General features: G+C 37.2%; 1 protein-coding gene across 1 annotated transcript in view; it reads right to left on the bottom strand.

The window, feature by feature from the left end:
• Positions 1-11,922, bottom strand: part of LOC146141005 (stabilin-2-like) — a 52,488-nt gene that overhangs the window by 19,770 nt on the left and 20,796 nt on the right. The window contains exons 20-30 of the mRNA XM_083392777.1: positions 11,586-11,715; positions 10,475-10,578; positions 9,308-9,484; positions 8,554-8,684; positions 7,719-7,845; positions 6,536-6,745; positions 5,193-5,409; positions 2,834-2,989; positions 2,138-2,345; positions 1,164-1,387; positions 801-908 (exon numbers count right to left, since the gene is read on the bottom strand). Of these exons, the coding sequence (XP_083248903.1) occupies positions 801-908; positions 1,164-1,387; positions 2,138-2,345; positions 2,834-2,989; positions 5,193-5,409; positions 6,536-6,745; positions 7,719-7,845; positions 8,554-8,684; positions 9,308-9,484; positions 10,475-10,578; positions 11,586-11,715 (1,792 nt within the window). The remainder of the gene's footprint in view (positions 1-800; positions 909-1,163; positions 1,388-2,137; positions 2,346-2,833; positions 2,990-5,192; positions 5,410-6,535; positions 6,746-7,718; positions 7,846-8,553; positions 8,685-9,307; positions 9,485-10,474; positions 10,579-11,585; positions 11,716-11,922) is intronic.

Below are 11,922 nucleotides of genomic sequence, written 5' to 3' on the forward strand. Positions count from 1 at the left end.
ACTGCCTACATTTAACAGTAACCTATTTTTAAAAAGTTATCAAAGTGGTTCTTAAACTTTTACTTCGCGTTAACCCTTTAACCGCACTAAAAAAACTAAAACAGTACTTCTAAATATACATGTAAATTTAAACAATAAAAGAATCTCTTTAAAATTGCAAGCTTTTGAGTCGCTATATTACTTTCAAATTAATTATCAGTAACCAACTTTAAGTTTTGTCTCACTCCGGAAAATATAACTGCGCTGCTTAGATTTTAAAGTAAGCTCTGCTCATATCTCGCTCAAATTTGATCTATTTGTGCCTTTTCATGTGTTTTAAACATTATCTTACCGTTTTTTTGAAAGCACAAACAAAAAGTATTTTCCGATTACATTGTATGGTTTCGGCACATTTTAGGTTAACTGATCCAAGAGGTTACTTTAAGTTGAGCAAGACGATTAACCCGTTGCTCGATTAGTGAATAATTTGGATATGGTAAATAACTTCAAGTTGAATGGCATTGTCTCCAAAGCTGTATGGTATTTTAATTTAGCCGCAAATCATAGGTCAAGCGAAACGACATGTGCATGAACACGACACGAATATGGCGCTTGTCCTAATAAAACATTTATCAAAAAAAAACTAACTTAATAAATTTTGCACCCTTAAAACAAACCCTGACAACACAACCCCATCGCAAGACTTCTTACACAATTTCCACCACGCCCTAAAACCCCATTAGGGTAAAATCACTTAGTTTTATCTAAAGCGCAACTTAATTTTCAGTTTCAAATAGGACAATTCCAAGTTGATTACCTACCTATGCAGGTGACTACTCCATCGCCGACGTAGCTTGGTAGACAGGTGCAGTCTCTTGTACCAGGGCCCGATTTTTTGCACATCGCAAAACGATGACACCCTCCGTTATCTATGGAAGAGTAAAACATTATTAGTAAACTTTTCAAAATACTTGACTTAATTAGGTCGTTTCGGTCAAATAAATTGACATAACTGAAGTATTTCGGGCAAAAGACTTGACTTGGAATTAATTCATTGGGACAAATTACCTAGGTTGAAATTATGTGTTTTCATTTAACATTTATTATAAAATTACGTTATCTATCTTAATTGCTTTTTAGAGCTAGGTAAAATAGTACAGTACTTAACCTCACATTTTACCGACCTGTTAAACAAGCGTCAACAGGAGAGCAGGTCTTGCCGTCTCCTGTGTAGCCGCTTCTGCATGAGCAGTGCGACTGGTTGGGCCCAGTGTGGTGGCAGTCTGCGTTCTGCTGGTCGCATTCAGTCTCGTTGAAGTTCACGCAGGGGTTGATCTCGGCGCAGAAGTTACCATCGCCCCTGTAGTCTGGCTTGCACTTGCATTGGTATTGACCCGGGCCGCGGTGACTGCAAGAAAGTGTGATGATAAGTTTTGTCATTTTTTTTGCTGATTTGGTTTGAGGGCTGCTGTGTCAGAGTCCGACTCGAGACCCGGGACTCTACAGAGTCGGTTTTATTTGCTGAACACGAACTCGGGACTTAGGACTCAACAGAATAGGTTTGTTTTTCTGAAATCTGATTTTGGACTCGGGGATCAGGACTTGACGGAGTCGGTTTGTTTTTCTTAAGTGGACTCGACCTTTTTTAGCTTACGGACCGGCAAAATTTCAAAACAAATTTTGCGGACCGGTGGGCCTTCAAAAATCAAAATCAACCCAAAATGCAAATATGACAAAACTATGCAACTTAAAAGCAAAGAATGGAAACTTACATTCAATAAGGATTTCACTGCTGTCTCTTTGATATCATGCGTATTATACGTGGTTCTATTAAAGTTTTTTACATACAACTGGTCCTAAGATTTAAGATTTAAACGATCTGTAGCCTACTTGTAAACAGTTGGGCACAACACTTGAAGCATTGTACGTACGATAAAGTCCAAAGTAGACCATTAACTCTATGTTACGCCACAATATTGCAAATTACGAAGCTGGTAAAGTTCTAAATTTGATGGACAAGCCTTCAGCATCTTGCATTTTGCAGTTGAGATTTAATTGTAATATATTTGGCAGACCGGCAGGAAAGTTTGACGCGGCACCGGTCCGCGGACCGGCGGTTGAGAACCACTGTCCTAGCACATCGCAAACCGAAACTCACATGCAGGAGGCGTATCTGTGGCACTTGGGCGTCCCTGAGCTGTCGCACGGGTTGGTTGGCTGGCAGTCGCTGCCGTCTCCCGAGTAGCCGGTGGCACATACGCATTTGGATCCGAAGGGACCTTTAGAACACCACGAGCTGGTGTGACATGTTCCACCACAGGCGTCGTTAGGGTCGTACGGCTGGTCGCATTGAGGGCCGGTAAAATCTGAGGAAAGAGGCGAAAAGGGTTGTTTATGCTATATTTAGACGTTTTTGTGTCTTTTAAGTATGTCAGATAATATCGTATCGGAGTCTGAACCCGATGCTAAGTGGTAGTATCGGTACTCATCCGATACTGGTGTGGTATCGGTGCCGACCCGATACTAAAGTAATATAATAATTTCAGCAATGATTTACGATCCAATACCGTAAATACCATCTCGAAAAGTGAGTTTATCAAACATCGTAGGTTAACAACTGAAGGTAAATAAACTTCCGAAAGTGTTGGGTGAATAACCTGAAAAAAAAATACTTGTAAACGTAACAATTTAATCTATTTTACTTGCGTGAGCATAGTAATGACGTCATTGGTATAGGATCGCGATACTGTTTGTTCAAAATATCGGGTATCGGTATTTTATGTTAAGTATCGGACATTCCTTATTGCTTCTTGTAAAGCTACATTGCTTGTTGTAATTTGAAAATCCAACTCACCAGCAGCACATACACAGGCTCCATTGCCTTTCCTCCCGTCGTTACAAGTGCCGTTCACGCATGCGCACTGAGAGCTGCAGTCGTCGCCAAAGCGACCGGGTGCGCAGTCGTCACACGCGTCGCCGGCGTACTTTGCGTCTGTGCATTTGCAAGTACCTGTAACAAGTTGAACAACATTTTCAAGTTATCAGTTTGTATTTTTGAAATCTGTTTTAAAGTTTCGAACACAATGGTTGGAGGTTTTAGTTTGACGTATAGTGGGAATACCAAAGCTTATATTGAAGTAGGTAACATTTTGAACATTTCGAATAACTCTTATCATTTTTCACAGGTTTTTTTAAATTCATTTGCAAAAAGAGTAACGTCCCAGTCGTTTTATTTGTAAAATAGCTCACTAAACCCCTGGGCCATATGTGAAATACACTAACTCAAATCCCAGTCATAGCGTCAACGCCTTAAGTTACCCTTGTCAAAATCGTAGAAGTCATTGGTAAAGCAAAGCCGTTATTAGCAACCAAGTAAAATTGTAGTCCTGTCCATATGACTATAGCTGGAGTTAAGTCATTAGATTAAAAAACAAAGTTTAGCCAATATTGCTGATAAAATTATAAAATTAACCTTATCCGATAGGCACTTAGCGTAGAAAAATCTAAAACAAACATTAAATCTAAACAAGCAAACTGTTCTGTAGTATGTAAAATTAAGATTACTAATTCAGGTTTACTGAATATGTATTAGTGGTAAAATAAATTATAAAAGTCATTTGCGAAACTAGCTTTACTTGCTCAACTTAAGTGTATATTCAAAACATTTAAATCAAGTCAGTCGTTTGAAAAGTAGCATAACTAGGGTTATTTCGATTACACGGCTTATAATCACAATAGGAACTGGACATTAATTCCACTGACAAATATAATAACAGGACTAATTTGGTGGTTTCTGAGACGTTAAGTAACTAGGTTACGGTAACAACATTTTGTTTTAGAATACGTAGAAAAAACGAGGACGGTACAACTTAGATATATTTTGTAAAAAGCCTGTAACTTGCCTTAGATTTAACCGCACTATATGTAAATTCGGATAATTGCCATATTATAAGTAAATTCGGATATTGCCATATTTATTTTAAAAATTTTATGTAAGGCAAAGTTCTCATTTTTTTAATGCAAAGAAATATTTCTATTCGAGTAAAAGTTGCAAATGTAGCCTATACCTAACCTTTTTTTAGTCAGCAACTTAAACGCTGGAAAACACAAGTGTATTCTGTAATAAACTTTAATCCTGAACAAGCTGACTGATTTTGGTTAGCCTTTTTGAAGGCATCTTGTATATAGTTTTTTAGTCACGTCAGTATTAAACACACTTAGACATTATACATTAAGTATTTACAAAGTCGCAAGACCAAATTAGTACAATTTACTCAAGGATAATCAGATTGACATAAATAAAACACCCTTTTGCAGTTGTTTAAACCAACTTATTTATTTTTATGCATGACTTGTTGCATTGCCAAACAACCATTGTTACGAAATATAGGATTTTAACAATCGATTTTGCCTGGTGAACTTTTTTTGGAAATTTGTGATCTTTAATCTTGGGAGATACAGAGGATAATATAAAGCTTAAGCAGTGAAAAAAGAATGAACAGTACTTCTGCATTCGAATATATATGTTCCCTTTGAAGGTTTTTTCAAGTCTTGGTGATTTTTGAGAAACTCAGAAGAAAGAGATTGGACTGTTTTCTGTGATTTTAAAATACTGGTTTTAAACTTACAGGTTGGTTTGGTTTTGCGCCAAGATCAGTTATTTTGTGTTGCAACATTGGTGGTTGTAACTCTACTTCTCTTCGCAGGAAACCATGCCGGACAATTACTTATTAAGAAGTAAGCAAAGTTAATTTCGTCTTTTTCAAAGTCAGAATTAAACACAAACAAGTCATTTTTAATCGGAATGAAACTATATAGTTTGCATTAAAGTCATTTTTTGTCGCTTGCAATCAGATACTGAGATTGTTAAAGAATTCAATATTTTAGTGAATATTAAACTGAGATTCGCGGACCTTGTGGGCATAAAAAGGTTTTATGATGTTTGCGCTACCTACTTCAACCATACTACAAAATTAATATAATATATTTTGGTATATAAAGTTGATAAAAATAAACGTGGGATAAACAAATACCAGAAGAACTTTGCAGTAAACTATGCCTAGTAGAAACAGCATGTTTAATCTCCAACCATTATGCTCCAATATTTTAGTGGATACTAAACTAAGATATGCAGATTTTGTGATCATAAAAAGGTTTTATGATGTATGTCCTACAATGTCCAACCATTATGCTCAAAAACGTGGAACCCTTACCTTTTCCGCGTATCCCGTCGGAGCAGTTTCCACGCTTGAAGCAAACGTTATTGACGCCTCCTGGACAAGGCTCACAGTCTGTCCCGTAGAAGCCAGCGCAGCACTGGGCCGAGACTGTCTTCTCGCGACACAGGTGTCGACAGCCGCTGTTGCCAACCGTAGAGAGAGGGTAACGCCACAAGGTTTGAGGAGGCAGGGTGCAAAAGATGCGTGCAAGCTGCATGGAAAGTAGTTGTCTCTTTTTGTATTCGGGAATTCAAGAACTAGTACGATATTGAATTCTCAGGATATTTAAGAGACTAAAAAATTCTGTTAAGGTAGTCTAGAACTCTTAACGGCATTAAAGCGACCAATAATTCAATAAGTAGCCCAGAAGAACTTGAAGAGACCTAGAACCTCGGTATATTAAAGAAGCCAATCATTTTAAAGATATTTAAAAGGTTAGTGATTCAATTAAAGTAGCCCATAACTTCAACGATATATTGAGGTACTAAGAACTTTATTAAAGAAGACTACAACTCTTAAAAGATGCAATGAACTGTATTCAAATATATTTCCCTGTAAAAGGGGCCAAATACCTAGTTTAAGATGCCTAAAAGTCTATGAAAGAGGCCTAGATCTATAACGATAGTTTGCGAACGTATTTATCAAGCCTAAAACACTCTAACACTCATGATATTGAACATCCAAGAACCCCAAAGATGCTACTAACGCTTAGTTCTTTATTGAAAACGCTCTAAACTTATGACATAAATCGATGTAAAAGAGTTTTTCGGGCTTTTTATAGAACAATTTGTCGCGAAAAACCTTAATTATAACGAATAGCATTAGTAAAACATTTTAAGGCCTTGTTAAACACAAAAGTAATATCATGAGTTTCAGCAAATTTAGTTCAACAAATCATTTTCAACAAACCGAAACCGTGATTAACTTCAAGGCGCTTCTAAAACATGCTAACAAGCACAATAAGCGCGGCTCTACTTAGCTATTTGGCATTACCTTACTAGCAGCTTAACATACTACTTGTTTGCTGGCAGCGTAATCGACAGCCAAGCAGAAGCCGCAAGAGGTCTTTGAAACGTATGTTAACAAATGCAAATATTATCAGAGGAGCTGCTTTTGATTATTCTTACTACTATTTCTGGTAGCAACAGTAATATGTGGGTTTAATGCGTTTGACGTAACAATAAATGAAATAGTGATTAACTTTATGGCGCTTGTAAAACAAGCCAACAAGTGCCACTAATCGCGGCTGTACTTAGCTATTAGGCATCACCCTTAACAAGCTATATATTGTGCAATACTCAACAGCGTCTGGTTGAGACGCCCTTCTAAAACCACACCTTGTCTTCCTTGCACTGATTGGCTGAGCTGGAGCAAGGGATGCAGGCTGTGGCGAAGATGGTGGATCGCTTGACGTCACACCTACTCTTCACCGGCATCAGTGTGTCCCCGTCGTATCCCTGGATGATACCACGAGCAGTCCGCACATCACTCCTGCTTATTTGCTGTCGGTTCACGAACAGGTTACCGTGCGATCGTGTCAGAGAGACCTGCGGCAAACCGAACCGATTAAAGCTGTGTTTCTTAAACAAGTGAATGGTTCACCCCAGGGTGAATAAAAATTTTGCAGGGGTGAACCAACCAAAAGGGGTGAATATGGGTGAACTGTTAGAAATGGATGATAGCTTTGCAGTAAATCGACTACTAAACTGTTGTTTTTTGGTGTATTCTTTTGCTTGTTGTAATACACTGAGTGTATAAGTAGAAAAGAAATTGGTGACTGTGTTTTGTGCTTTTGTAGTTTTATATCTCTGGACTTGAGAAATTGTAGATTTGAAATGGTAAAACGCAGCTTGAGTTAATCTTAACAAAAATCGAAACAACCTAAAACATTTTTTGCTGTTATATATAGACGAGATAGCTTTATCAATTAAGAGACAAGGGTGAATTACATCTGGAGATAGATGCTAGGGGTAAACAAAATTAAAACAGTTGCACTGGATGAAACCAGTGGTTCTCAAACTGGGGTCCATGATCCCTTCGGGGTCCTTGAACTAATTTTAGGGGGTCTATGAAGACCTAATCAAAATATTAGTGCATCACCAAACCATACGGATTTACTACGGTTTAGTTCTTTCGGAATTTGCCTTCACAAAAAACGTTTTTAGGATGCAAAATTAAGCCAAATTTCATTCAAAATAGTAATTAGGTCAATACAAAAATCTACTTCACTTATATTCAACCTGCGATCTTGATTCTTGCATTTATCCGGCCCGAACTAGCTATGTGAATAATCCGGCCTAAGGTTAAAAAAGTTTGGCGCCTCCTCGAATAGACAATAAATCAATTTTTAAATCAAATTATCTTTAGATGTTCCTATCTTGGTCAAAGTCAGGAAATTCTAAAGAATATTTGCCCCCATTTCATTCATTGTCGTCATTACGTGTAAGGGCAAGGAGATATCCTCATTATTTACACATTCAGTTGCCATCAATCAATTGTAATTCAACCAGCCAAACAAACCTGGTATCCTGGTCCCAACAGTGTTGCTTCATGTTGACCACTGTCGACGTACTTGGATCGCAGCATTTTACCCGGCACCACGTGGTATTGCAGGACTTCCTTGGTGTTCAACAGAAAATCTGCAGGACTGCGAATTCACAAGAGCTCAGCGTTACAAAGTTTATCAAATGGGTTTAATTTCGTGTTGCTTTTGTAAATATAAAACAATTTATGCAACTATAACAAAGCCCATATAGAAGTAGTCCTAGGTATCATAGTGATCGTTTCGAATAACTGTTTATTCATTTTCAACACAGTCTGACTATTTTGCCTTATGCAACCACATAATTGAAATATACAGAAGAAATACCACAACCTTAGGTATGAAAACATCCTAAAAAGCACTTATTTTACGATAAATGTTCAGTTTGAGGTATAAATATCTGAAATGTGCATTCAAAATGTAAACAACATTGCTTTGAATTAGCCCCAATATTTTTTGCACGTTTCTGCAACTATTAGCCATTAGACTCTTACAAGACGTTTTAGAGCCTTGTGCGACCCATTCGTTTAGACAAAAGTAACAAGAACGTTGACACCTCATCAAAACCGATGTACCTGCTCAATACATGAAGGTGGCTCCAACTAAAGAAAGTGATGCTTGAGTTACTTTTTAGTCACATTAACCGAAGATGATACAAGAGTGTATCGAAACGTCCTAATTAAGATGATGTGGACCTACTCGACCTTATTTTTGGCTTTGCAATTCATTATCAAAATACCTTACAGGTTCGTGCACAGTGTACCAAAGGAACAAATGATTGGCAAAATCGTAGAAAAAAGAAACGTTGCTTACTTATACAGGTCGTTGCTGAGAGCAAAGATGGTATACGATTGGTTGGTGGCATCCAGTTGGCTAATGATACCGGAATCGTTGAGTGCTCGAATAAAGACGCTGAAAGGCTGCAGGTCAGTTCCGGTGGAGTTCTGTGTTTCATTTGGAAAGATAGGAAAAAAATCACGGATGTATTGTGAGTGTTTGCCTCTATAGTATCCTACAATGTGGTCCACTTTATATAAGAGTTCCATGTTTGTATCTATTAGTTAGAATGTCCGATACTTGACATTTTATTCCGATACCAATATATCCATGTTTTGTTAAAAAGTACTACGATCTGATCTGTTACCAATTTACGTCATTGAAGGTTCAAACAAGTCAAATAAAAGTAAATAAATAGTCCAATAGAATTGTTTCCGGATAATTGTTTCAGTGTTGAGTAGTTTATTTCAGTTTTTTTGTAAATTATATTTTATTGGTTGATAAAATCATATAGTTGGATCTCAAATCATGGCTAAATTCCTACACAGTCTCATAAATGAAAACTAGAATATTTCAATCTTATAAAATCGCTGACTATGTGATTACGACTAAATAGTCTAATCTAAAGAATATTTGCTTCTATTCCACGTCTAAGGCGGGGAGAAGTATTTTTTTATAATCTTAAAGTTTGCCTCGTGCATTACAACGATGGCGATATATTCAACTAGTGGTACGTTTTCTAACGGTTTTAAACCACTGCTCTATATTTTGTCCGAGACTTGAACAATACCTGAACCGCTTGGGCCAGAGTCGGGTAAGTCCCCACTGTATCCCGCGGTGGAAGCAACACTTGGTCAATAATCTCGACCAGACCGTTAAATATCCTCAGGTCTGGGACGACAATCTTTGAGTGGACGCGACCCAAAGTTGGTATTTCGTAGCGCATTGTCGTGTTGTCTCCAACCACCTGGAAAAAAGGCAGTGTTGTAATGACATAAGTCAATGACTTGACTTAACTGAACTTAAGTCACTGTTTTCAAATGACTTGACTTAAATTACTTGACAAAACAAAATGACTTGACTTGACTTAAGTCTTTTGGACAAATGACTTGACTTGAGTTAAGTCTTTAAGACAAATGACTTGTGCTGAAATGAAGTGTTTCATTATGTTATTTAACTTATCTTTTGCAAATAAAACAATTTGCTTGGTGTTTGTTGCGTTTTGTGTTTTTGTGTTATACTTTTGTAGTTGAGTTACAATCGGACCAATTTTAATAGTTTAATACTTATTTTTATGACATGTAGATGACTTGAAATTCACTTGCTCTAATGAAGACTTGACTGGGACTTGATTTGTCACTTATTTGAAATGACTTAACTTTGGACTTTTTTTGCAGATGGATTGACTGGGTCTTATATTTGCAACTTCAAAGCACGGTAAATGGTTTAAAAGCTGCTAGCAAACTTTTTTTGTAAGATGAAATAAATAGCACAGCTGAGTACGTAGGTCAGTAAAAATAAAAAGTTGTTCAATAAATTTGCTGAATTGGGCAATGGGCATTATCAGTCAGTCCAACGCGATTGAAACAATTTCTGTTTAGGAACAAATCTTGTAAATCTCTAATTGTTATTATAGAAACATGTTTGCGAGTGTACGTTAGTTAGAATTCACTTAAATTTGGTTAACTATAGCAAGGCAATAAACCGCATAAAACAAAGCAAATGTTTTTCAGTAACCTAAAAAAAAAACACTCTTTTAAACCGTCCAAAATCATTGAAACAATTTTAAACCTGGAAAAAACGTTTTCAAGTTTAGAATAGGTGTAACATTTAACATATGGATAGTCTCAGGCGAAGCTGTTTGCGAAAAGTTATGTCATCGGAAATGAATGACCACTTATGAATGTGCTGGGGCAATTGCTGAACCACCTTCACGAAAAATAAAGCAATTACCAACCTGTTGTGCAACTCCGGATGTGATGTTCGTTACAAGGATGTTAGTTAGTGGAAGAAGAGTATTCAATGACGTTTCCTTCTTTAACAGGTACGACGGTATCTCCCCTGCAATAGACCAACGCTTACACACAGCAGTATAGTTTCTATTTTTTTTGCATTTGGATCAAATAGTGTTTGACAGATGGTAGTACACAATAGACCACGGCATATAGTTTATAGCAGGGATTCTTAAACTGGGGTCCATGGACCACTTGGGAGACGGGAACTCGTTTTAGGGTAAAAAAGAAGGCCTAATTGAAAGCAATCAATTTTTCAAGTATAAGATTTTAATTAAAAATATAACATAATTGTATTAAATTTATTTACACTTCATTTCACTTTTACATTAACAGCAGATTTCTGACGTATATTTGTATTGACAGGTCAATTTTTGCTGTCATCTCTAAACATTCCTTGACTACTCTGGACAACAAGTAGCAAATATTTTTTTAGGGGTGTATCAGTATCAAGAGGTTATGCAGGATTTTCGTTTATAAACTCTAATCCCCGCGACGCTTGCCTATTTCATCACATAGGTAGTGGGCGGTTATGAGAGATGTTTATTTCAGCGTTAGAAGTTATTCAAAGTCAGGCCAAACACCACTTAAGAGCAGGTCACCAGGGCTTTGGAGTTAGACTCAAGACTCGAGTAAGACCACGTAAAACTACCCGAGTCCCGAGTCCGACGTGCGCATGCGCAGTATGAAATTTCGAAACTGATAGTACCACAATCTGTCAAATGTAAAGGTGAAATAAAATATATGGTTGATTTATTTTCAACCATGTATTTATTTGTGGGTTGAGAAATTATATGACACCCTTATGAGTGGAATTGCTGTATATGCACCTTAACTAAGTTGCGTAAATGAGTAAAATACAGACTGCAGATTCTGACTTGAAAAAATCGAACATTTAACCTCGGAAGTTGGATGGGTTTATTTTTTGGCTGAAGTCGGACTCGGGTTATTTTTAACCGACTTCGCAGCCCTACAGGTAACTTCACACGGGGCCATTATTTACACATCCAATATACGTGCAAACAAAAACGTGATAACTTCAAAAGAACCATATACTTGGAACGATGTGATGTTGCAAGAGAGCTGGAAGGTGCTGCTCATTGGCCCAGAACTGGAAGTCGTTCTGGCTCATTGCGTTCCACGCATCGTTGCGCGGCAGAAATGCGGTCACGTGGTCGTGACGTATCTTTTCAAAAGAAAATAGGATTTCAAATGGTAGAAATGGCTTTGAATGTAAATGCATAAACAGTCATGTTAATTGTTGATTTGTAAAAGATTTTTCACATTTGAAGAAAACTGAACAGCACTGTCCAGTGTTGTAACGGCTTAAGTCACTATTTTCAAATGACTTGGCTTGACTTAAGTCGTTTGGTCAAAATGACTTAACTTAACT

This window comes from Ascidiella aspersa, chromosome 6 (assembly GCF_963924565.1).
Source record: "Ascidiella aspersa chromosome 6, kaAscAspe10.2, whole genome shotgun sequence".
NCBI classification, from domain to species: domain Eukaryota; kingdom Metazoa; phylum Chordata; class Ascidiacea; order Phlebobranchia; family Ascidiidae; genus Ascidiella; species Ascidiella aspersa.